The 27,868-nt window shown below is 39.9% G+C and overlaps 1 protein-coding gene across 2 annotated transcripts; it reads right to left on the bottom strand.

The window, feature by feature from the left end:
• Positions 1–1,146: 1,146 nt before the first annotated feature.
• SOCS6 (suppressor of cytokine signaling 6) lies at positions 1,147–26,825 on the bottom strand. Of its 2 annotated transcripts, none has more exons than XM_083746955.1 (2): positions 26,660–26,825; positions 1,147–9,352 (listed from the first exon to the last, which is right to left on the bottom strand). In XM_083746955.1, the coding sequence occupies exon 2, from the start codon at positions 9,227–9,229 to the stop codon at positions 7,622–7,624; it is 1,608 nt and encodes a 535-aa protein (XP_083603081.1). In that variant the 5' UTR covers positions 9,230–9,352; positions 26,660–26,825; the 3' UTR covers positions 1,147–7,621. The 2 variants fall into 2 exon arrangements, with proteins under 2 accessions (XP_083603081.1, XP_083603080.1); XM_083746954.1 differs by having other exon boundaries at positions 26,156–26,664.
• Positions 26,826–27,868: the final 1,043 nt, after the last annotated feature.

Raw genomic sequence — 27,868 nt, 5'->3', positions numbered from 1 at the left:
GAAGACATCTCTCCCCCTATTACATGGTCCTTTATCAGCTTAAGTGCAATGATACAAATAGGCCCTAGAAAGTTCCGCCAACATGTTTATTATGTTTCTTGTTGTGGCCTAATAACAAGAAATGGGACCGCTACAATAAAATGTTGTGGTGTATCCTCACAACCCCCAAGAGGTGGTTACAACCATCCAGTAGATACTTGTGTGTGTTCTATTCGGGCTTCAGATGGAGGAAGTTTCAGAAGCATGGCTATGTTCCCTGCTTCCAATGTCAGAGGCAGTTGTGTCTGTGAATATAGTTTCTGAGAATTGCAAGTGGACTACCATTGTTGCACTCAGGTCCTGCTTCCAGGGTTTCTCATAGAGAACTGTGATAACAGAATGTTGGACTAGGTGGGGCATGGTCTGATCCAGCAGGGCTCTTAACTTCTTAGAACACTTTTTCTTTCCCACGCTGCTGTACCATATAGCGCTAGCTGCTTACATGCCATTTCACAGCTATATAGCAGGTAAGGCAGGTGAAAGAGAATGTGCCGCCCCTTTCATTATACCTGAAATATATCTGTATATGAGTGTGAAGGGCTTCTTTAAAATATTTTTTTTAACATAATCCATCTCCAATCTTCTCTCTGGGATACTTATTTTTTTGGTGTTTGTGCAGTCCAATTCACTCTTTCTTCCCTTCCAGTTTCCACAGATCTTGAATCTTGAAGGCCATATCCTATTTTGTAGGTTTTCATATTTTAAATTACTTTATTTTAATTAACATACTTTTATACTTTATCACAGCTATTGTATATAAACCACAACTTTATTTTTGAGTGGCCCTGCCATACTTCAAAACTGACAGCAGATTCAGATAGCAGTGCCTTTAGCAAGGAATAGTATGGTGTTCCTAAGCTAAAGTCTTGTAGAGTTGCACTAACTTGCCTCTTAGCTCCTACTATGTTGTCCTTTTTAAAAATTTACACCTACTTTGCCTGAGCATATGTGAATCTGTAAAAGGTTTGGAATTCATTAAATGAGAAGGGTTTTTCCATTTGTAAATGCAAACTGGAACCAGCAAATGAGGAAAACTGGTAAGAGTTTTCAGATATTAACTTTACTGGATGATTATCTTCATTTTACTAAAATATACACAACAAATTATTTTTTGTGAATTTTTTTTTTATTTACACACCGTATCTAGAAGCAGATACATAAATCCTTATACAATTTTTCAAAAAATGTGCAAGAAATTACTATAATCTTTTTAACAAACCAAAACACATTTAAAATCAATGGACTTTGGATAATTCATTCTGTTGTGTGCTTAATACAAATAATGCACACTCAGTTGGAAACATACAGAAAAGTGTAAACTACAGCAATCTGGATTTTAAGTATTAATTTCATGGCACTCCATCACCACTATAAAAATTATTTAACCCAATATGTAGTAGTACAAAATTCTATAAGAATTTCTGCCCCATCCCATTATTGGCATAAAGAGTTTGGACTATTCTCCAAATACATCAAACTCTACAGTATTTTGTCATTTTAAGGTCTATCCCATCTTTGTCAAAGAGCATGTCTTTCATATATATTTCTGCAGTATTCAAAGATACAATATTAGCAATTGCTGATGTGACCATATTTTAGCTTAAAATTTGAAAGTTATATAGCTGAAGACCCTTCCTTACTGGAATTCACAGTCAATATATTGCTGGTATTTTGGTTTCACTTAACAGTTCCAATATTTACACATTTAAGAAATGAATTTGTACGAAAAAAACTGCATGTTCTGCAAAGTTCAGCAGTAAGAGTTCATATGGAGATAAGCACCTTGACATGAATATTAAAGATAACCTGGGGATTTTGAAAACAAAGACTTTCCTGGGTTTGCAGGACTTGATCTCCTGGGACCAGAACATAATGGACAGAATTACAAAGTGGGGGGGGGGGGGTAAGTAAAGTTCTGGTTGAATTTCCTCCCTCTCCAAGAATCACTTGCCTCATTTAGAAAATATGCAATGTACTCAAACATTGTTAGGGGAAATACTTCAAGCTTCATATGAATTATCAGTTTTGCTAGGGTCTTCCTTCTCTACACCACTATAAAAAAATGCTCTGACCCTCACAGACACCGATCTGACCTTTCCTTCTTCTCCCTGCGCCCCCCCCCCCCAGCAGCACAATCTGGAAGAGTTTGAAAAAAGCTGCCCCAACTTCCTTCTTTTTGCTGCTCCTACTGAGGCTGTAGAATGGACTCAGAACTGTGCTACCACCTTTCCCAATTCAAAAATACTATATTCACCACAGGAGAAAGCTGGGTTTAAGTAAACATCTTCTGCAGATGTAGAATGTTACTTTTAGAAGATCTAAACGTATGAAGCGTCTGACAAAAATTAGCTGGTCTTAGCTGGTCGTGTAACTGCACTTGAACAGTGGGTCTGTTACGAATGTTTGTTGCTTGTGTGTCTGCTTATTGAAGATGTAAAACAAAGTGTAAGGGGAAGGCCTTAAAGAAGAAGAAAATTCAGGGAGACTTTGTTGCTATGATTGCAAGCCAGATTTATAGTACTGGACTAGCCTCACAAGTGAAGAAAGGAAAATATGTCTATTTCCCGTGGACTGATATGCCAGAATCACCATTACACTGTGTTGTGCATGTAAGCTATCTCTCTCTAGTCTTGAGTACACCAGGTTTGAAAATATCCAATATGCAGGTGTTATTTCATAGCCTATTAAAGGCAGCAAAGAAACAAGGCAGGCACATCTCAGCAGCACTGTCAGGTGCTTTTGCTGTAACAACAGAAGAAATCTATTAAAGGCTTGTAATCCAGTCTTTAAAACAAAAAATCCCTTTATTATTGAAACCATAGTGCTGCAAGGGGGTAAACTAGTTTAAAGAAGTCTAGCCCATCCCTCTGAAGGAACAGCAGCACAGGTGCACAGCTGTCTGCTTCAGCTTTTGTGTGCTCGCAGCCCACTGGGAACACGCCAGAGAGGGGGTTTCTAAGGGTCTCAGGCTTTCCAGACCACATCTGAGAAAGGTGGGAGCAGCAAGCGGTTGGATACACTGGCTGCAGAGGCCCTCCGCTGGGACTGCAACCAACACGAATTATGCAGGTGCCAGACTGCCAGAGACACCACATACTGACCTATTGGGGTTTTGGGCTTTTGAATCCTATTGTCTATATGTGGAGGTGCGTCAAACTGGTTTGTTCCCTTTGTTTCTTACACCACATTCCAGTCACTGTAAGCTCAGAAATCACCGCTGCAGTTCACATTTGCTTTCTTGAAACCTATCTGGTGGAAGGACACTAATACAATACAGCTATTGCCCTCAATGCAATCAGTAGTTTTGTTTTAAAGTGATGCACTCGCACCAGGGAAGGCCAGAGCCCTGCCTGCAGGAGTTCAATCCCTGGCATCTCCAGGGCTTGGAGGGACCCCTGCCTGAAACCCTTGAGAGTCCCTGCGAGTCAGTGTGGACAATACTGAGCTAGCTTCCTATGTTACAAACTTAATTTGCTTTCTCCATACAAATTAATTAGTTCTTTGTCTTATTTTTATCATGAACTTGTTATCGGTCTAATTTTACACCATTATTTTTCCTGTCAATCTACAATAGTCTTTTCTGCTTATAGTATTAGCATGTTTTAAACTGCAGTTATTAACCAAGCTATGCTAGTGCAGAGGCAAGAGTGTTTTTCATCATAACCAACCGTAAGTATTCCACCAACCCTTCCAGAAGTTGTTTATTATTTCTGCTGATGTTTCAACAGCAGAAAAACGTTGATATGCCGTTTGTTTATAGAATAGTAAGAAAACTTTAGGAAATTACCTCACCAGGTTAAAACAAATGCTGAGCAGCTTGACTGAGCAGCTTGACTTACCTCACCAGGTTAAAACAAATGCTGAGCAGTTCTCCCATAACTTTAGAGTGTCCCTTTCCTTCAGTGTTATAAACTGTCAATCTAAGAATGCACTATGCGTTAAATGCAATTTAAACATGACTCAGATTAACAGCTTGCAGGAGTAATCTATTGGCATGAGCAACGTCACATGGGAGAAACTCAACAGCAACTGTGAACAGGGGCTTCTGCTTTCTTGCAGACTATGTTTGTTGGAGGTTGTTATGAAGTCTTGCATAAGCTCTGTTATTACACTGAACATATGAGCAGGCCATTTAGGCAACCAGTTAAAATACACAAAAATGTGACTGAATATAACACATAGATCTTTGTGGCAATAAGATATGTCCATCCTATGTAGTACAAAGAACAGAGCAATAAAGGCAATTCAAAAAGTGTTTTCAATGGAATCATTCAGTTGAAATGTACTCATTCCTTTATGTAATACATGGGTGCAACTCACCTCAAGGAACAATTGCCCCCCAAATGCCAAACTGAAGCTTGAAAATACAAAGAGCAGAAGCCACTCATTCTGTCTGTCTTATTGTCCTAAACAGTTTTGGGCCAGAAGATCCTCCAGGGCAGATGGTAGTGGATTACACTTTAAATGTTTCCCCACCTCCTGAACAAGCTTGGTCACTTGCTTCAGGACCATTCAGAGCAGAAACAAAATGCCAGCATCAGTGCTGCTCATCCACGCTCAAGTATTTGCTAGGTGGCTGTCAGCAGCAAAAGATAAAATAGCTGCTCCTACTGGGCAGTTTTTCCAGCTGGACCACTTGCTTAGCCCAGATGTGTTTGAGGGAAAGTGTATGCATTGGTGGTTGCTGCTCTAGCTGATGAGAGGTTGGCTTGCTAGGAAATGAAGGCCTAGCAACGGGAAAGACAAAGGCAGATCTAACAATTTAATACTTTTATGGAGTATATGACTGTAGGTTGCCATTTATCAGGACACAATGTCTTCCCCAAGTCCACTAAACTGCACAGTGGAAGAAATCAGCTGCTCCTGTAGAACAGTGCTACAAGAGCAAAGAGGAAAGCGGTGAAAAGCTAATCGGTCAGCATTGCAAGAACCACCTCTGAAAACCTGTTTTTAATACAAATGAACTGAAGAGAGTATGAGAAGGAATGCAGAATGCAAGTTCATGCTGTCTCAGAACAGCAATATGACTGGAACATTAGAGATCTAAATATACAACTCATATGGAACTGTAATACCATCATAACTCGTAACATCATTATTTAGAGTTTAGATACCAGGATAATGTTTACTTTTGACCTTTGCCATAATACAGATTATTGTTCCAGGAAACGTTTTTACTCCAACCACACAGATTTTTATTTTATTTTTGCATTTGAAGGGGAAATACCCTGCACCCACCCCCCAAATGACAAGGGTATTAAGCTAACAAGTATGCTTCCTATTGTATAAAATGGATTACTTCTTTCTTCCTCAGACTCAAAACACTGTACCATAGTATATATTATTGTGCCTTTTGTGTATAAAATTTGTAGTCTTGCTTTGGGGGTAAAAATCAGAAAACCAAATGAAGATTTTGCATAAATATCAGGATGGCAAAGCCAATAAGTGACACACATGAATACTTTGCTCAGGAATTTAAGAATACATCTCTCTAAATACTCCCCACACCTCAGAACCTATTTTAACTGGGCAAGAGAGACACTTCCACCTCTCACTCCCACAGCAAAAGTCATGCTTTGCCTCTGATATTCTTTTTAAACACTATGATCTAAAAATATTTTTTTAAAAAATAGAAGTTTAGCATATCGATTCAGGCAACCCAGGATGTGGCACCATTGCAGCACCTTGCAGCAACACTGTACTTTAATATTATAAACTCATTCAGAGCACAAAAAAGGCTAGGTAGAACAAGCAATAGAGAATTATCCAGAAATGAAGATTTTTCAAAACTTTATCACCCTTTAATATTTTTTTACTAAACAGAAACATATTCAAATTTTTGAGATGGGAAGATGAAAAAGAAAATTACTAATGGCCATATCTTTCAGAGGATAGGAGGAAAAACATAAAACTAAAACAAGACATATGAAAATGGCACAAAATAAATTTTGTAACCTACAAACTAGCCTCCAAAATACTACTTTTTTTCTCCAGAAATTTCAGAGCTCAGTTTCCTGCTTGCTAACATTTTGATTAACTAGATCTTTCCTTAATGCAAACGGGAATACTTCCTTTCCACCATATAATGCTCGGTAGAAGCAGTCTCATGAGTACAAATCTTAATGGCCCCAATCCAAAGTTAGGATTTAGGTCCAGCAGCAACTTCTCCTGCTGGTTTCTACAGAACCAACTTCTGGATTGGATCCATTGTGTAAACTATGTAAATCTATCTTCCTCTGGAAAACCTAGTGCAGGATTTTCCCATATCTCGCATATTAAATGGAACTGCTTTTCCTTGTTTTGAATAAGACTAAGCAGAAATGAGTCTGGTAATGCACTGGAATATTTCCTATAGGGATTACGCCATAATGTAATCAATTCAGTCTTAATTTCAAAACATGCAAGGTTTTTAAAAAATGAAACTTTGGAGATAATTTTAATTTATTCTTTTCCCATCTTACATAGTGAAATGAATATAATGATGGAAAATGTATGCTAAGCAAATAAAAAAACATTTAAGGGTATTATCAAGCAAAGTTAAGTACTTGCTAATCCCATCAATTTCTATGGGAGAAATTTAAGCATGTGCATAACTCATCTATGAAATTAATTAAATTTGAATTGGCTTAACTTTGGCTAGATGATGTCTCAGTTTAGCAGGAAATGTGGGGTAATGTTTAGATCTTCTGGTCAAATAATAACTTTTAAAATCCTACTGGCAAAAAACCCACTATGTTGAAATTATCCGAAAAAGGATAGATTTCAGTTATCCGACCATGTGCTACCATAGCTTAGTCAAAATCAGTTTTACAGGGATATCAGTTTTAAAAAATGGCCTCTGATTTACATTAACTTTTGTCTAAATACAGAATACTAGCAATATTTTTTTCCCAAGTCTGTTTTGAAAGGCTGGTTTTACAACTTAAAAAAATGGTTAAGAATGAACAAAAAAAAGCGCAAAACAATATATACAATCTTTGAAACTAGTTTAAGAGAAAGGAGGCTTTCAAAACATATGTTGCATAACTGTTGCGTCAAACATTCCCTCCAGCCCACAGTTAACTTTATGTTTTTAATTAGGATACTGGGAAATCTTTCTCAGCATACATCTAAATTCTGTATACTGGCACAATTTTTCCACTTTTTTAAAATTCAAAACAAAACAAAACCAGGCTGTTTGAAAAAGACAAAACATATCCCATCAAGTGTCAACTTTTACTTATGGTCGAAAACACATGAAATGTGCTTCAAATGCATAAGAATCACAGTGGATTAGCAGCAAAGGAGATGGGGAGTTTTAGGAAAACTTTTATCATTCACATTGTGATTATTTTGCACACTGAATGAAAGATAGCTATTCACTCTCCTAAAAAAAATATGCTGAGATCATTATTTTAAAACATAAAACCCAGACCACCCATTAAACAAATAAAAATGAATTACCCTTCTTTATGCACAAAATGAAATTATGGCAGCAAAAGACTGATAGCAATTAAAGTTTGTAAACGGTATTTCAATCTCTCTTCTTTATTTTATTTTGTTGTTGTTCCCAAAGTGCAAGATGCAAGGTTCCCATAAGCCTTCAGTAGTGCTTTTCTTGTAAATAATCCTTCATTTTGTTTGGCAAAGGCAGTTTCTGAATCAGATCTATTCTGGTATACTGGCGTATAACAAAGCGACACAGATACTGCAACGAGCGCACCTGCATAAAACGAGATACTGGATTGGTCAGTCTGACTGGGTAAGTTGTAGATCCAGGCAATCGAGACCTTGAATAGCAAAATGCTCCATTTTCAGAGTCCCTGATGGAGTGTTCAATGAGATCAACTATAGAAGTATGTCCCTCCACATCTGGTTGTTCATAAAAGCTAAATCTGCCATTTGAATGCTCAATTCTTGTATGAAGAGTTTTCCCATGGGAACGGAAACTCAAACTTAAAAGATAGCGGTCATCAGAGCTATCTCGTACAAGAAACGAGCCATCAGGAACATTGGCCAATTTTCCTTCTGCTTCCCATCGTGTAATTGGGCCCCAGTACCACCCTTGCTTTGCAAGTTTTTTCAGTTCTTCTGTGAGGCTGGTCACAACCATAGGGCCACTGTTTTGTACAGAATCATAAACTCTTCCAACTCCAGGTGCAGAGTTAGGATCAAAATTCAAATGGCAACGCATACTTTCAGCCACATGGACATCTGTGGCGTTTAGGCCATTAAAGTTCCTTTGGATTTGATTATTCTGTATTGGAGGTAGCAACGGAGAGAGCGGAGGAACATCACTGTGATTGACTCTAGAGCTTTGCAACATGACTCCTGTGGTACCAATTAATAAACCACTCACTGCCTGGTCAACAAAGATATCTGGGGTAACTACTACATCTTGACTCACTGGACCCTCTTCTTCGTGAAATGCACTGCCACCCATTTGAGAAGAAACCGTCGAAACCTCCATGGGTGAGGAACTATCCAAACAGTAACTACGTGATCCTTCCAAAGGATACATTCCCTCATCTAAAGGCACAGTATACTGAATGTAGTCCTGAGGCATAAGTCCAATAACTACAGGCACATGTTCATCAATATGGAGATGCAAATCTCCATTCTGAGATTCTGTACTTTTCAATGCATTGTTTTGTTCCTGGAACACACTGTCGGACTGCAAGTCATGGAAATCTTTGCGAACACCATTCAGTGCAGGGCTTGGATTTGAGGAGTGGACCAAGGCCTTTACTTTCACTTCCATTTTTATACATGTTTCTTCTGAGTTTGTTGAACGAAGCGGCCACGGAGTTGGACTATAATGGTGATTTCGGAGGGATGTCGATCTAAGAGGTCTCTGAGCTCTCACATCTTTGAAGGTTATTGGAGCAGAAGAAGAAGAGAAGGTGTCATCATCAGCAGAGCTAACAGATGGCGTGCTACCTTTGCCGCCTTTCTGCTTTTGTTTTGCTGAAAGCCGCCTTTTTAACGTACCCATTAAGCTTTCACTCTTCGATCTGTTTTTTCCACCTTTCTCATCTTCACTGTTGATATCACAACTCGGCAAATCTTTACCATAGCAGCTACCAAACAAGGAGTCATCTTTTCCAAAATCATTTAACGATGGCTGTGCAACTACAACGAAGTCACTTTCATCTTTGCTCTTATTTAAATTAAAAGACTTACGAATGGTCTTGAGACTAATTTTCTTCATTATGAAAGTACAGCAAATCTGGCAGTTTGACTCTTCTGAAGTTCTGCCCCTAAAGCATGTAATGCAGGAGCTTCTTCATTGATGTGCGTTATCCAGTCTCATTTAACTTCGAAGTCCCATTTCCTGTGGGGAAGAGGAGAAAGACACATTATTTTATGTATTTGGAAAGACACATCATTTACACTACAGCAATGGTAAAGAGATCTACATAACCAAAGTATAAGCTTAAAGGAACATCAAGAAATATCAACATACTATCATATGCCATTTTTATTTGCAAACTATATTATATATTTTTATTTTATTCATCTTTGATTTGTTGGCTGATCAGTCTTTTGAGGCTTAAGCTTTGGATTAAAATTACAACAGACCCCTTCTGTTCACATTATCAAAGAAAGTGAGTATCTTTCATGACTCTCCTTTTCTGTAGAAGGTGCATACTCTGAGAATGTCCAGTTTTATAAACACTTCCCGCAAGGGGTGAGTAAAGAAAGAAGAAAATGGAGATATCAGGTTTCCATGAACAGATCATGCAATATACAATGACACATTACCGATGACTCCTCTAGGCATTGCAGGTTTACAGAGTAGGTAAAGAACGTTCTTTCCTCTTTTAACACCGAGTCAACATTAGCTGTACACTTCTATATAATCAATGGCAGCACTGATATAAGGAAAGCCTGGCTTCTACTCCTGCCTTTTGTGACCCTTAATGAATTCACTAATTGCAATCTCTTACTTTCTCCTTAAGAACTCAATAGAAGTTATTCAACTGCAGAACAGGAAGAGTATATCTCCCATCATGAGTTACTATTTCACTGGCAATTGGCCAACCCACATTTAGTGCAATACAATTCACCTTGTGCTAGGAATCTCCTTCCTGCAAATGTTATGATTTGCTATATGCCTCTGATATTGGTAACTGTTATGTGAATTCAGCATGAAGTCAGCTCCCAAAGTCTAGAAAGAAACCCAAAATAAAGTCTGTATGAGCTAAAAATGCACATTATGCACACCAGTTTCACCTTAGTCCAAGAAACACTCCTCCCATGATGTTTCTCGCAATCCCTCTCCTGCAGCAGCTTCTTATAAAGCTTCCAAGGACAAGGGGTAGGGTACCTGTAAACACCTAGTTTTTGAACGTAGTTCAATTTTCTTATTAACTGTTCCACTAAGAGTAAGTATTAATTTTTCAGAGTCATTATGAGAAGGATTATGCATGATGAATAGACAACAATCTAGGATTTCTTCTTATGCATTTTTGTCTGAAATATCTTAACTATACACTTAGGACAGCATTTTTGCATGCAGCTTTAGTGTTCAGCTTCCAGATTTTCCAGCAAGACTAGAACTCTAAACAACAACATTTGATACCAGATTAACACATTTATTGCTTAGATACCCATTTGACAGTATCTAATAACACTATTCTGGAAAGTACACAATAATAGCTTCCCACTGAGCAAGTTTTTATTAGTGGAAAGACTGCAACATCTGATATTCTAGAAAAGTAAAACCAATGCCCTTTATAAAAGAAAACTTTGTATCTAAACATTTCATTTTAATTTGTCGTTTCTAATAACCTTCAGTTTTTGTTGAACTTTTACAAAATCGCACCAACACTGTGGTTAATTTAGCCTTTGCATTAATAGTCCTTCAAACTAACATTTTATTCTTACATATTTTCAGTATAGCTTTTATTTTATTTTTTAGTTGTACTGATAAAGTAGCTTTTACTGTTTATTATACCTATTTTCATGTTTTGCTTTAAAGCATTTGAAATTAGAAACATTAAATTCTAAATAAAATATCTGACACACAAACATTTCTTACTGCAACATACTATCAGTGAAACCCTAGGAAACTTTATTCAGAAGAAAGTAAAGGTCTGTTCAAGAGGGAATACTCACTAATAAGTGTGCTTTCAATTGCAGCCTAAGTAAATTTCCAGTACTTGTGGAGCAATCATAGAAGCTGAAAAAGTGTAATGGACTCCAAATTGTCGTGTCAAATCTTCTACATCTTACACTGTATTTGAGATTTAAATATTTTTTGGGGGGGGGGGAGATCTACTGCTGTTTTGGGATATTAGTCTTTATCTCCAGGCAGCCAATTTATTTAATGTAAAAGATTCAGAAAATATGACTAAATTGATTTCTACAGCACTTATAGTGTGATCTGCAAACTACTTCATATAGAATAATTACACAACACTTATCTTACTTCCTTAATAGCTCTAAAAGGATTCAAGAGCAAGTATTCTGGATTAGGACATTCTCACAATTAGTGTGCGGCAGAATAACCTTGTGTATGCTGCAAAGTACCAGATTGTCTGTGCAAAGATAAATGTCATTTAATCAATTACAGCTCTGACCTAAAGCTACTGATTTCACTGAGAAGACTCTCACTTATTTTAATTGGATTTGTCTCTAGCCTTGCAACAGTCAGCCACTGACTTTGTATTTAACCTTGAGAATGTTCAGGTCCCACTGACCTTCTACAGGTAAACAAATAAAAATATGCCTAAAGATAACAGAGTTCAACTGAAAACAACTCTCTAATTATTAAGTAATACTGATCAACTGGAGTAATTCCCTACAGTGAAATTCATCATTGCTTCCTGTTTATCTTCTCTACAATAATTCTGAGGAAATTTGCAACAATTACAAATTTCAAGGAAGTTTTAGCAGCAGTCCTAAATTTTATGCTTTGTATCATTATCAGACTTCATTAAAAGCAAGTACACCCAGTTTAGATGTAATGCTACACCATGGTTCAATATTACAGCAGCAATGAATCAGCCCTTTGTATTTGGCTCAGGCTTTTTAGAACTTTTTGTGTTATGCTTTATCTCTGTTTTAATATTGAAAATGCTGTATAATATACACGTAAGTTCTCATGTCTATGGTGGATCAGCCTCTTGAGGCAGATTAACAGTCATTAATGTGATTTGTCAGTGGTCTGTGAATTTAAATGTAATGTCAAAACACAATTGGTTGCTGAAGCAGAGACTTAACACTCCAGCTTTTCCTATGGAGAACGCCAAAGCAGTAGCAAGGCTGGCACATCAATAGAGCTAATCTGGGACTCCCATCATTGTAGCAGGTCATTGCAGATGTGTCACTGTTCATACTCAGAAACCTCATTTGTAGATTATTAACAAATTTATTCTCCAAGCCAAGAACTACTGTCACAATCATTTTGCCTACATGTAAATAGGGCTGCCCAATAAATCACCATATCGTTGAATACCTGTATTGAAATAACATCGTGATAAAGTGTTTCAACAAGGCAATATGCCTCACCGGTATCTTTCCACTTAGGGCTCAGCTAATTATGCAGAGGAACACCCCCTACCCCCCATGGCTAGACAGTAAACAAAGAATGCAAGCAAAGAACTGGAAAGCAATTCTTTCTTTTCCCCATCAATGAAAAAAAGAGGGGGAAGAGTTTATTTTATTTTATTGTGGTGTTTATGTTGTTGGTTCTCCCTAAACAGCTTTCCTCCCTATCAAAAAGGGTTTTTATTGTATAAAGGAAACTATATTTTTACTTGCTTGCCCTCCCTGTGATAAAAAGGGAGAGATTGGTAGAATGAGGGCTTTCAGGGGGGCCTTCGGTGTGGGTGGGGAATGGAGGGAAGATTTATGCTGAAATGGGAGGTCGGGCACTATGTGAGAATGATGGGGAAAGTGTTTTTTGGTAAGCAGTGCAAGCAAATGCATGTCTACTCTTTCTATAAGACACCCCTATGTATTTGGGGGACACACACTCAGATTTAAGAAAATGGGGGAAGATGTATCCATGTATAAGATGCCCCGTAATTTTTGACATTATTTTTAGGAAACAAACCTAGACTTATACATGGAAAAATATGGTAGATCTCTGAGTGGGGAAGCAGAAGGAAGTTTATTTAATATTTTTTATTAAATCTACTACTTCCTTAAATTTTAAAGCTCTCCACTGCCACAGGGAGCTCCATCAAGGCCCTCTGCTGCTGCAGGGAAGCACGGTGATGCTACAGGGAGGTACAGTAGGACCCTCTGCACCTCCTCCGCCATCATGGAATGGAAAGGGCACCTTTGTCACAAGGCCTGCGAAGGCCCACGACAACAGCAGATACATATATCGTGATATATCAAGATATTGTGATATTTAGCTGGTGATATATCATGATGTGGAAAACCAGTTATCGGCCAGCATATTCTCAGTTCCTCTTCCTTTTGCATGCAACCTCCTCTCCTGCAAATGGGGGGTGCACAGGGTGCAAGTCATTCAGGCCTTCTGCAGAAGTGGCATAACTACCATAGTGCTTTTTCCTACTCTTCCATTATCTGAGCTAAACTTTCTGTTCTAAAAGTAAAACAAAAAGATATCTGATGCCCTTTAAGGTTGGATACTCTTTAGCCATTTACTGGATTTCCCTGAACTCAAAGGAAAAATAAAGGTCTGATCTGGATTGCCCCAATGTGATTTACAAATAACATACAATTTATATCCTAAATACTTTTATTTAATAGTAATTAAATCATGAGACGTTAAGAAGGAAGAAATCAGAAGTAACTGTAAAATATTGAGGGGGGGGAATAAATGCTCTTCCATCTCTTTTCTTAAGATCTGAAAACTTTCCTTTCCGCCTTCAAACATCTCCATGCCTTATTTAACATACTGATACATTCAGACACATCAAACTTCAGAAACATGAAGGTTGAATTAGAAAATCTGCCTATCAACAAAAGTGCTGTCAGCACAGCTAATAACTCTTACAACCTTTTATAAAACCTGCTGCAATATTCACTTTTGCAAATTGGCACAAGTGTGACAGAAACACAACAAAGCCTCTCATGTATGAAACATTTTTGTATCATTAAAGAGTCGAACAGCTTGTACACAAAATGACAGCAGAATATATTTATTCTCGTGCTAGAGTGAAGGTTGTAGACAGCGCCTTCTTAAAAAGCCAAATGTAAGTCCAGTGTCTCAAAAATACAGGCTCCAAAAAGGCCCACCAGGTTCATGCTCTAAAGCTTTCCCACATTGCTTCCCCACAGCCTCAGGCACGGTATATGTCCAAATTTGCATTTGACCTTGTCTGTAACATCTAATTCGGGTTATAGATTTGAAACGTATACAGAAGCAGTAAGGACACTTGTACCAGTAAAGCACCATGCTTTCTTCACCTAATTATGGAAAAGTCCTACTTTAACTTAATCGTCTTTGACAGAGTGTCAGGTTTTAAAAGGTAAATGCCAAAACAGAGCAAATTCCAGCAAATGGTGGAAAGTCAAGTTTTACCAGCTTAACAAAATAGAAGGGTAAAGGTAAATAGACAACTTGCTAAAAGGTACATCTCCATTTTTATATAGTATCCTCTTTTTTAAAAAAATGATACTAAACATGAATTGTAACTTCCATGTTCTATCACCGCTGTACACTGTTGCCAGCTTTCCACATTCTGACATTACAAAATACCCAGTTGCTTTTAAAACTTTTCTCATTTTTTGATACCAACACATTTTCTACTTTTAAAAACTATTTTGAGCCATTTTCAATAGATATGATACTACTGAGTATTCTGTAGGTTCACACATTGGGAACAAATATATGGAAATCTTCCATGATTTCAGATCAGAAAAAGTGATATGCACCAGTGCTACAAAATGTCCTACCTGGCATCAAAGCCTGTTATTTGTGTTTTAACTATAGGCTTCTAACCCACTTTCAAACTGCTAGTGGGACAATATCAGATGAGGTGGTCTGTTGTGCATGTCGTATGTAAACAATGACACATCTGTTTTGCAATCATTAAATGGTTCTCATAAAGTATGCAATTTACTTTTTGAGAAATTATTTTTGAGGGCACACTGGTGTTTAGAGAACACAATTTCAATGGCATCAATATAAAATGAAAAAAGGATAAGAAACTCAGGTGCAATAATCTAGAACCGGTAATACATTTTAGCAAGTTGTAGCAAATTCTGCAAAGGTTTGGCAGGTGTATCTGGCTTACATATAATGAGGGAAATGTAAGCATTATATTATTCCCTGTTCAGGAAGCTTTTAAAGGCATAGAATACAGTGGTACCTCGGGTTACATACGCTTCAGGTTACATACGCTTCAGGTTACAGACTCCACTAACGCAGAAATAGTACCTCAGGTTAAGAACTTTGCTTCAGGATAAGAACAGAAATTGTGCTCCAGCGGCGCAGCAGCAGCGGGAGGCCCCATTAGCTAAAGTGGTGCTTCAGGTTAAGAACAGTTTCAGGTTAAGAATGGACCTCCAGAACGAACTAAGTACTTAACCTGAGGTACCACTGTACTTTTGATGAATAAAAAAAGAAGTTGGTCCATCTATGTTAAATAGCTACAATGTGATGTTCACATTGTTACCACTACAGCAGTTTCCTTCCAAGGTCTGCAAAGTAGAATCTGAAGAACAGAACAGAAGATTCCTATCCTTACAACATTACAACATCAAGATAACCCAACTGTTATAAGTGATGCTTATGTAATAATTAGTGCTTAGCAACAGGTAAACTAAGTCATAACACTGGTATTATCAATCATATTACAAGTGAATACATTTAAAATCAAAATGATGTACCATAACATCAAAATTGCTCTTATACTGCCACTAATCTGCAAATACTTCTGAACTGTTTATAAAAACGGGCTTATAAATATTACTTTTCTATTCAATTATGTCAAATAATGTTCCTGATCTGACATGCTTCGGATGTGGAAATTAAAAATCCTGTGTCAGATACATATGCAGCAAGGAAACAGGCTCCACTGACACCTTCGAACAATAGTGAATATATTTCTGTGTATATTTGCATCAATTTCCATATAGTATATATCTATAAAAAATGAATTATTTCTTCTGTTGATATAACTTAATATTACTAATACAATCATAAAAATGTAGAACTGGAAGGGACCACAAGTCATCCAGTCCAACCCCTTCCAATGCAGACAACTTTCAGTACCAGGAAACTCCCTGGAGAGGGCATGCCACAACTGCGGGGCTACCAGAGAGAAGGCCCATTCTCTTATTGCCAAACTCCAAACAGCTCTCAGAGGAAGCTCAGAGAAAAGGGCTTGGATGTTGATCTTAGGGTCCAAGTAGGTTCACACAGGGAAAGTAGTCATTTCCAGTTATTCAGGACGAAGTCCTACAGAACTCAGTGGAATAAACATGCTTATAATCCTACATTAAATCTGTCTACTTTATAAATAATTGCATATTTGGGACCAAGTTACCTAAGAAAATGCCTCAACCCATATATCCCTGGCTGGAAACTGTGCTCCTCAAATGGGGCACGACTGAGATTTTCACATGCCCCAGACATGAGCTTAGTTTGTATTAGAAACAGGAATTTAATGCTGCAGCTGCAGCCGTCTGGGAACAATTACCATCTAAAATTAAACGGGCATCCAGCACTGTGATCCTTAGGTGCCTACTGACTGTTTTTAAGAAGGCTTTCCCTATGGCATGACCCAGCCATTTATGAAATATTAACTGTGTATCTGTAGGAATGGTTTTATTATGGTCAGAGTTTGTCAATATGGTTTTAATAATTTATATTTGTGTAATTATTTTATATTATTTTTATCTTGCTGTACATAGCTTTGAAGCAGTTTATAAATTTGTAAAATAAATAAATATGAAAATAGCACATTTATGCTCATGCTATCAAGGGCTGAACCCAAAGTCCTACAAAATAGTTAACATAAAGAAGTGCATGTTAGCAACTGCCTGGTCCATTGCTCCAACTCTAAATAGTAACTCTTAAGCAAGTTTTGAATCATATACCAAATACAGATCCTTGCAAAGCAAATTTCTCCAGAGTAATGAGCATGCTACTCTTAAGCTCCCTGAGTTATGCAGCACGGAAGGAGCTGACAGTGTGTGAGATCTATATAAATAAAATCTTGCAACTTTTTGTCTTTTTTAAAAAAGGGGGAGAACAATGCAAGAGATGAGAACACAATGTCAGCACAATTGCATGAATAGTTAATCACCCTCCAAATGAGAACAGACAAAGGTTTCAATGTCACATTTTTATATTTTGCTGTCTTCAGCTAGCAGATATTAAAAAAAGAAATTCCCTTTTGATTTTGTAATGTCTGAGAGAAGTTTTGCTACTATAAATGCTTGCAAGGATCTATAAGAGTGACATTACAGCTGAGATAGATGGCAGATTTGGCCAAAAGATTTCATTCTACAGCCAACTAACACAAGCCAAAAATTCCCTGTGACTCTGCATGCACAATCAATTTCATTGGGATGCTGTATAATTGGATCCTATACCAAATCAATTTGCAGCATCAAACTTTGTCTCTTCAACCATCTGAATCAGACGTATTTACTATAAAGCCCCTGTTCTGAATATTTAATACCTGTATAACCTTCAAGCTGTCTGTATGTTGGGCTGTGATGGTTGCAGGGGGGGAAACACCTTCTGATAGAGATGAGTCACTGGGAATACACTACACTAATGCTCTCAATTGTGAGGTCATTTCTTATAGTTTTCTGACCTTCATTTACCTATAGCTATAATTCTAAGCACTTGATAAGGAGTAAGCCCCACTGAACACATTTCATAGCGATCTACTCTACAATATACAATAAGCTTGACTAGAACAAAATAATGAAGTATATTAATGGATAAATAGCATGTGTAAAGAAATCTTGTGTAGATATAAAGGTTTTAGTTCTAAAAAGGGAGGCTATTTCATAAGTACTTTCTCAATAAATTGAGAAATTGCCCAGCCTTGACCAGCCTGGTGCCCTACCAATGTTTTGGACTACAATTCCTCTGTCCTAGCTAGAACAGCCATATGGTAATGAAACTGACGGGAGTGGAGGGAATCAGGTTGGGGAAGATTGCTACTGACATGTTCCTAACTGAACTTGTGGCTGTTAAATGGTGGGATCATGTGGTCAGTTCAATACGGACAATGAAGTCTACTACCAAATGTCAGACTTTACTCCTCTAGCTGCCGCAATGATGAACACAAAAGGGGAGGCAAATGTGTGCAAAGAAACAAGTGCACCACATTTAGTAAATGTGCTCTAATAAATACACAGCTTTGTCCTACATATGTTGATCTGAAGATGTTTCACTGAGAAGGGGAAGAAATGGAGGCAGTGAGAGATTTTACTTTTTTGGGCTCCATGATCACTGCAGATAGTGACAGCAGTCACGAAATTAAAAGATACCTGCTCCTTGGGAGAAAAGCAATGACAAACCTAGGTAGCATCTTAAAAAGCAGAGTCATCACCTTGCCAACAAAGGTCCATATAGTTAAAGCTATGGTTTTCCCAGTAGTGATATATGGAAATGAGAGCTGGACCATAAAGAAGGCTGGTCGCTAAAGAATTGATGCTTTTGAATTATGGTATTGGAGGAGACTCTTGAGAGTCCCATGGACTGCAAGAAGATCAAACCTCTCCATTCTTAAGGAAATCAGCCCTGAGTGCTCACTGGAAGGACAGATCATGAAGCTGAGGCTCCAATACTTTGGCCACCTCATGAGAAGAGAAGACTCCCTGGAAAAGACCCGGATGCTGGGAAAGATTGAGGGCACAAGGAGACAGGGAGGACAGAGGACGAGATGGTTGGACAGTGTTCTCAAAGCTACCAGCATGAGTCTGACCAAACTGTGGGAGGCAGTGGAAGACAGGAGTGCCTGGCGTGCTCTGGTCCATGGGGTCACGAAGAGTCGGACACGACTAAACGACTAAACAACAACAACAAAATGTGCCCATTTGCATTTGTAGGTACCTGAAAGCATGAGTGGGAATGTTGAAGGAAGTCTTTTGATAAACAGAGTGCCTGGGACCTGGGGGCTGAATTCTGAGGTTGATTCAAATTAATCAACTATTCGGGGAGGCAAATTAGTTTTATTTAAAACATCTCAGTGTTAGAAACTCTGATATATAAGCTAGGCGCCAAATGACTCCTTAAACCTGAGTTACAATTGCCAAAATGGAATGCCTAGTTGCCATTTTTGGGCCAGATGACTCGAAAGTCAGCTGTTTCAGGAAGGGAGTTAGGAACACCCTCTTTGCAGCCTTTATTGATGACCAAGCTACTGCATTCTGAACTAGTTGTTTCTGAGCACTTGGCAAAGAAAGTCCTATGGAGAGTGCATTACAGTAATTCAGATGTGATGCAATTATGGAATGGGTCACCATGGCCAGATCTGAATTCCACAGCAACAGACATTGATGCATCATCTCAGCTGGGCAAAGGCACTTCTGGCCACAGATGAGAACTTAGCATCCAGGGTGTCCATAAGAACTCCCAAGCTATGACCTGAGTTTTCAATAGGTGTGCCAACCACAGTTGAATCCCAATTCCTGGATCAATATGACTGACCATAAGCATCTCTGCCTGGATTAAGATTCAATACATTTGCCCTTATTCAATCCATTGCTGCCTCCAGATAACAATTCAGGACCTAAACAGCTTCCTTAAAATGAGAGGGAAAGGAGAAAACAGTTGGTTGTGCCATCCACATATTGGATGACACCAAACTTCTGCTTATCTGTCCCAGATGTTAAATAGCATGGGAACAAGCTAAAACTCGAAAGGGCACCATAGGCTGTGGCATCAAATAGATCTCCCACTAGCTTCTAAAACTGGTGCTCCAGGAAGGACTGGAACCACCGTAACACCATGCCACCAAGACCCATCCCAGATATCCAGTTCAGAATACTATGCTTGATGGCATGCCAAAATGTCCAACGGAACTAACAAAATGCATTTATCCTGTACAGTTCCCAGTATAAATCACCAGGGAGACCAAAGCTGTCTTGGTCCCAAAACTGGGCCTAGCACTGGATTGAGATGAGTCTAAGAAAACCTAGAGCTGCAGACTCAGGCACCTTGCCAAAATGGAATATTTAAAAAACTTACTATAAATTTTCCAGAACACTGGGATTAAGCAAAATGTTTTTTCTCCCAGTAAATGTAAACACATTTGCATTTTATGAGGCAAAAAAAAAAATTCAGTGATTTCTGCAGCAATAAAACCTATGTATTATTTTTTGAATTCTCTAACCCATTAGAGCAACAGAAGTGTAAAAGCACAAATTTAGAGAGGAATAGTTCCTGCTATTTCTTGATTCTTACAGCTTCTACTGATTGGAGAATCAAAACAACAAAAGTATAGCATACTTTGATTTTTCTCCCACAAAGCTGAGACAAGCCAGTTCACACATGTATGTTAATTACCAGATAATTCAGCATCTGGTGACTAATGTGCTATCATATATCAAGCACCAGAGATAAAACTTTCATGTCACCTCAGAATTTGGTAGAGACACCAGTGCAAGTAGATAAATAGGTACCACTGCGGCGGGAAGGTAAACGATGTTTCCGTGTGCTCTGGCTTCCGTCAGTGTTCTGTTGCACCAGAAGTGGTTTAGTCATGCTGGCCACATGACCTGGAAAGCTGTCTGTGGACAAACACCGGCTCTCTCGGCCTGAAAACCAGATGAGTGCTGCAACCCCATAGTCGCCTTTGACTGGACTTAACTGTCCAGGGGTCCTTTACCTTTTACCTTTACCTATTAAGTAATTATACAATGAAGAATCAAGTGATATACATACATGTACGAACCGGCCCTCTGTCACAGGACTTGTTAGCTTCATTTTACCAGGGTAGCTATGATTTTGGTAGAAACCTCCCCTCATAGTACACCTCAGCTGCTCCTTCTAACATGATGGCAAAGGATTCTTTGATGACCTCTCATTAAAAGTAACAGAAGCTCTACCAAAGCCACTTTTACTGTTCACTAGAGAAAGAGGAATTAAAGAATTTTTGCTTATGTCATAGTTTATGCAGGAGCAAATCAGCAGGTGTATCTACTGTTGGTGGGCTGGCTCTCCTATGCTTGCTCAGTTCAAAAGTATGGCCACTGTGTAATGTATTTGCTGAACAGGGCTCTATAGGCTTAAAATAGCCTGTATCTGTTATCATACAACTTTTTATCCATGAAATGTTTTAACTAGAATGTTCCTCTTGATACTTGAAAGAAATAAAACATGCCCAACATCATAACATTTACCTGTTGGAAGATCAGAGGCATACATTTTGTCAATGACATTGCTGCCTTATTTAAACACAGTTAATGAATATTCCATTGCAAGATCTCAATGAGACTTCTTCTGATAGCATCATTATGCTTTGTTAAAAAGAGGCACACATATCTTGTCACCTGAAGTCACTTACTTTAAAGAAAAATGTGGCTAATGTCATGTATCTTTACAACTTGATGCAATTACACATGTTATGCATTATGTACTTCAATTGAAGTGTGTAGAGAACAAACCAAATCCATCTACGAACGCTTCCTCCAGACACAGAATTTTCCTGAAGTGCCATCAAAAGCCATACAATGCTGGTTATTTAATTTCTGTGTTCTGACAATAGTTTTGCTTACACAACATTACTTCTTTAGAGTGCAATTAAGTAGCATACATCCTCAGATTTAAGTCCCACTGTATTCAATGTACATTACTCGCCGGTTAGTGTGACAAAACTGTTCTGTTATGCCACACTTTTACAGATTACAACCAAAGAGGCAATCCTGTGCTCACGTAACTGATAAGTCTGACTAAAGTCAGTAAGACATACATATGATCAGACTCAAAAAAATTAATACTATACAGTCGTACCTCTACTTACGTATCCTTCTGAATACATAAACTTCGGGTTTGAATGCAGCAAACCTGGAAGTGTATACTTCTGGGTTTCGCAGTGTGTGCATACACAGAAGCACTGTGCTGTGCATGTGCGCAGAAGCGGCACCTCCGGATACGGAGTTTTCAGGTTGCGGATGGACCCCTGGACTGAATTAAGTTCGCATCCGGAGGGTCCACTGTACAGTGAATCCTGAATTTTCTGGTTTCCTGAATGGAAATGGGGAAGATAGAATTCCCAAGTCCAAATTTACCAATAGGCAGTCTCATATTTAACTGAAAGAATATAATCAAAGCATTTGTTGTTGTTTAGTCGTGTCCAACTCTTCGTCACCCCATGGACCAGAGCACACCAGGCACTCCTGTCTTCCACTGCCTCCCACAGTTTGGTCAAACTCATGCTGGTAGCTTTGAGAACACAATCAAAGCATACTACTAACTCAATAAACTTGAGAAATACCTAATTTAACTTTACAAAAGCAGGATTTCCTAACCACAAGGAGATCAAATGCCACCTAAAGCTGGGACTTTATTATCTGAAGGTGCATGATGGATAAAAATAACCAATTTGGATTCTATGTACTTTTATTATCTAGCACACCTAAAATTAATATCTCCCTCTGTTTATATAAAAATTACCTCATTTCTCCTTATTCATCAACCCTATAACCAAAAGAACCTGTATGTTTCACCAAAGAATGGAAGCAGAACTGAATTACAGATGGTTGTTATATTTGCAGAGAATGGTGTCTTGGTCGTTATGCATGCATTTTCTTCTCAGGCGACCACAGTGCAACATGAAACCTGAATGCAAATCATTTGAATGTCTGCTAGTTCCTCTCATGCTCCGCCTTAAAACTTGCCAGATGTAGACATGGATAGCTTAACTAACACCATCAGCCCCTCCTGTCCCCTTCACCCCTTGCAGTTTTAACATCTAGCTTGATGAATAGTTCTCCAGAAATCAAAAGCTTGCACACAACTTTATGGCATTTTGGTGAGCTTCAAAAACTATTGCCTTAATATGGACTTTGTAATCAATATATATGCAATCATATCCTTCCAATTATCTTCAGCTACAAAAGCATAAAACTTTAGCTCTTCCAAAAAAAGGTATTTGGTATATCTGAGTATACCTTACTCTTTGAAGTTTGATTAGGTTTGCCAATATGTTGGGTGCTTTCTATCTCTATACTTGCAATTGGAAGAAGTCAACAAGTGTCCTATGTTACTGAACTGCAAGATTCAACAGGAAAAATTTAGCGAAGAAAATTATGAAGGTTGATTATATAAAGAAAAAGCAATTCATATGGCAGACTAGACCATGACAGAGCATGAGAAATTATATATAGGATAGCATTCCATTTTTACTACATGCAGTAACTCTGAGGGAGGGAGGGAATGCAATGTTTGTACAGTGGTACCTCAGGTTAAGTACAGTACTTAATTTGTTCCGGGGGTCCGTACTTAACCTGAAACTGTTCTTAACCTGAAGCACCACTTTAGCTAATGGGGCCTCCTGCCGCTGCCATGCAGCCGGAGCACAATTTCTCTTCTCATCCTGAATGAAAGTTCTTAACCCGAGGTAATATTTCTGGGTTAGCGGAGTCTGTAACCTGAAGCGTATGTAACCTGAAGCGTATGTAACCCGAGGTACCACTGTAAATATAAGTAGTGGAATAAAGGTTCTCTTTAAATCAGTAGAGCTGTATATAGAGAAGCTCAAGGATGTTTAATATAATTGCAACTTTATGCAATAATCATACACTAGATACACATTTTTTGCAAAATAACAAAACTGCTATATTTAATCACCAGAAAAAATGTAATTTCTCTCAGATTTACTCCTTCATTACTTCCTGGAGTGTCCTATAGACTGTGCGCTTGTGCAAACATCATTGGCACCCATGCTACCACTGGTTGCAAGTGACAAATTCCCTTGGTTTGTTTTGAGGTTTGCTTGTTTCTTTTGTATAAAGAGACTGAGCCCTCAACACTGTACCACAGCAGCAGAAGCATTTAACATAGCATTTTAAATAAGTGGGGTAGGGAAATCTCGTGAACACTCACGTACATGATACCTTCCCCATGTGTGAAATTGCTCCACCATTTATTGAGCCTTTATTTGTGTGATTAGTGTTCAGTTTTAGGCTGTACAGCTCTTCGCTCCAGTGCTATATTACATATGCACCTCATTTTAAACAGCACAAGGAAGGCAAACAGACAGGTCATCTTGCAACAAAGGCTTCCTCCCCATCTGCTGTTCTCACTGTAGAAACAGGATAGAATGATGCTTTATTAGCATTGGTCTGGGCTTGTGCTGCTACAGCACCAAGAACAAAATCAGATTTTATGTACGAAGAGTTCTTTGTAGGCTGCTTCTCTGCTAAAGGGATCAAAGCTCAGAATAATCAAAGTCTGTGTCAGGAGATCCATATCCCAAAACTCCTTCATAGCACATAGTAAAAGCACAGAATCTTAAACAGATTTACTCCACCCTACTGATAAATTAGGCCATTGTGCTGAGAAAGGAGAGGTAGGGTGAAGAACAAAACTATCACTGACCTTTGTTTAAATTGTAGACCAACTAAGGACTATTCGATAATACAGAACTGTCCTCTTTTATTTTATTTTTTACAAATTTTATTATTTATTTTATTTATTAGATTTATATGCCACCTTTCATCCCAAGATCTCACGGTGGTTACTTTACATAAGATCTCAATTCAATAAGTTCACATTTTCAAATAAAAGTCATTATTTTATTGAAATTCAAGTTGGATTCATATTTTACTTGTGTCAACATGGTGAGATTATAGTAATACTTTTTCAGAATACAGAGATTAATCTTGATTGGCTAGTACTCTATCTGGAATCAAAGGTACCAATCCTAAACACCTGACTTGGAAGCAAGTGTCCTTGACTTCAGCTGAATTTGTCCCATTTTGATTAATGGTCCATTTCTCCTTTATCAGAACTTTGTCATTCTGTGCACCTTGATGCATGGTATATATTACTACAACTGACAGGAAAGCAAACCATATGATAAAATAAGTTTAGCAAAAGTTGAAATACAAAGTACGTCACCGTTGTTTTCAAAAATGCTTAAATAATAATAATATTTTTACTACTGCCCAAACAGCTCTGTGAAACTGGAAAGCTTGCATACTCCTATACAAACTGAAGTTCGTAACTGCTTTTAATCTTTTACACTTTGGGACCCTTATGACAGCTACTGTCTAGTACTCAAAAAGCCAGAGACACTTTTCAAGATGGAGGTGGAGGATGCAGTGATGTGCTCTTTTAATGAGTGGCTACGAGAGAGAGAGAGAGAGAGAGAGAGAGAGAGAGAGAGAGAAAATCATTGTACTCAGCTTGGTTGCGAAACTCAAGAGGCCTACCTCAAAACAGAAACAATTCTCTGCAAACTTCACTGTTTCTGATGACAGAAAGAAGAAAAGGGTATGGGTCCCACAGGTTATAAAAAGGAGAGCTCTTAGGGTCTTCCCACTGTCAATCTCAGTCTCCCCTCCCCCTTTCTCCCAGCTTGTTGTTACTGCAGCTGAAAGGAAAGTCAAAAAACTACACGGGAGAAAGCCAAAAAACGTCTGAAGCTGGGCAGTGTGCGTGGAGGGGGAGGAATTTAGGATCCTGGTTTGCAAAGACTAAACAAACAAACAAAACACCGCTTAGGGGCGTAACGCTGTTTTTAAAAAAGTTTACGACCAGGGTCTCTTAGCTGAAGTACAGAAAGGCAAGTGATCCGGGTACAGAGCTGCTCGTTGTTTAGGATCGGGGAATGGCACAGGATGCCCACGCTCCTTGCGGCCCTGGAGCAAACGCCGCCCCGTTCTTCGGGCATTTCCTAGGAGGTTTCCATATGACAACACCCGGCCGAGGCGGAGGAGGAGGAGGGTGCCTGCGCGAGGCTCCCACGCTGCTGCCTCCCCACCTCCCGGCCCCACTGCAGGCCGCGGCGCACCCTCTCTCCCCGTCCCTCTCTCTCTCCAGGCCCCGGCTGCGCCAGCCGGAACAAAAGGCGAGCGCGGGGCTGGGCAGGGCGAGCCGGCGGGGCCGCGCCAGGCCACTGCTCCGCGGAGGCCGCAGCTCCCCTCGCAACTCCGGGCCTGGCTGCCCAATCTCCACCGAGGCCTCGAGTCCCCTTGCGAAGCATACACGGGAGGAGGGGGGCAGGCCATGTTTACTCACCGGGAGAGGCTGGTGCTGGTGGTGCTGCTGCTGCTGCCGATAGCGGCGGCGGCGGCGGCCGTGCTGCGCGGAGTGCAGGCCGGCCGGGCTCGAGCGCCGGCTCCGCCTCCGCCAGGCTCCCTTCTCGTCGGTCGCCTCCGCCGCCGCTTCCTCCTCCTCCTCCTGGCGTTGCAGTTTCCGCCGCCTCCTCTCCTCCTTCCTCCTCCGTCACCCCCCGTCTTCGCAGGGGCGCGAGGGGGGCAGCGAGGCCGCCGCCAGCCCACATGCAAGGAAGCTCCGCGCGCGCACGCAGTAGCAGCCCCCCCCCCGCCCCGCTGAGGGGTACAGAGCCCAAGCCGGCGCTCTCCCTCTCGGCCGCCTATTCGCTGTCCACGGACGCCCCCTCCCCGTGCACAACTCGCCTTCCCTTCTTGCTCCCCGCGGACATTCGCCCCCCTTTTGTTTGTTCTCTCCCGGCGCTAGGCTCACTTCACGCAGCAGTTTCCTCCTCCTCACTTTACTTACCCGGCTCTTCATCTGGGGCACAAAAGGCTTTTCCTCCGACTTGCCCGGCCTGCCTTTTCTCCCGTTGCTCGCGCCCCATCCTCCTGCCGGGCAGCGGGCGGAGAGGCGCGCACTTTGAGCCCAGCCTAGGGGAGACCGCGAAATGTGCTGGGGGTCGCCAGGTCTCTCTCTAGATTGAGAGAGAGTTAGCTCGGCTTGGGACTTGACTTCTGCCGAAGCGACGGTACGGCGAGTCAGGGAGGGCAGGGAAAGGTGGCCCCGCCGAAGGGACCGGCGCTTTTGCCTGGGTTGGGAAGACTACAAAATGCCCGTAGGTAGCCAGGCGGCCGCGGGTGGGGGACGCTTGCAGGAAGTCGGGGAGCAGACACGTGGAGCTGGGACAGGAGAGTTTTGGGCATCGAACTTGCGGGGAGCTGTATGCCGTTGCAACTTTTTTCCCTTGCCTGAAGATTTGACTGGCTTTTGTTTTAGCAAGTGTCCCGGGAAGGGATGTTACTGCGGGATGCTGCTGCTGCTGCTGCTAAATTATTATTTGTACCCCATCCATCTGAGTTGCCCCAGCCATTCTGGGCGGCTTCCAATACTAAAGCTTCATATGTACCATGAATTTAAAGCATATTTTTCCCCACGGGGGGATGTTGGAAATTCTGGTTTACCACCCAGAGAGCTAAAATTCCCAGTGCTCTTCACAAACTACAGTTCCCAAGGTTCTTGCTGTGGGTTAAATTACGCACCTGATCACACACACAACATAATGAGATGGTTGCATGTGGAGGTGCTACCAAGTCAGAATTATTAACTGGCAGGGGTTGTCCAAGGTCTCAAGAGGGGTCGGAGTATCACAGTGATGAATGTATTCCTAAATAAATAACTCCTGGATATTTAAAACAGAGGTGCCAAGATACCTTTCTCCTGGTATGCTAGCTTTTTACTTGCTGGAAGATGTCTGTGTAGGTCAGTGTTCAAAAAAGGTACAAACAAACACAAGCACAATCTCTAGTCTGAACTAGCATATTTTACCTCATTAGGGTAGTAATGCATGTGTAGACCAGGGACTCCTTCAGACAACCAGATCTGTTTGCATAAAGCTTAAGCAGAGTTTAGGACAGAGGTCAGCAAACTTTTTCAGCAGGGGGCCAGTCCACTGTCCCTCAGACCTTGGGGGGGGGGGTTGGACTTTGCTTTGGAAAAAAATATGAACAAATTCCT

This window comes from Podarcis gaigeae (assembly GCF_964106915.1).
Source record: "Podarcis gaigeae genome assembly, chromosome: 7".
NCBI lineage: Eukaryota > Metazoa > Chordata > Lepidosauria > Squamata > Lacertidae > Podarcis > Podarcis gaigeae.
This window is presented reverse-complemented; position numbering and strand designations above follow the sequence as displayed.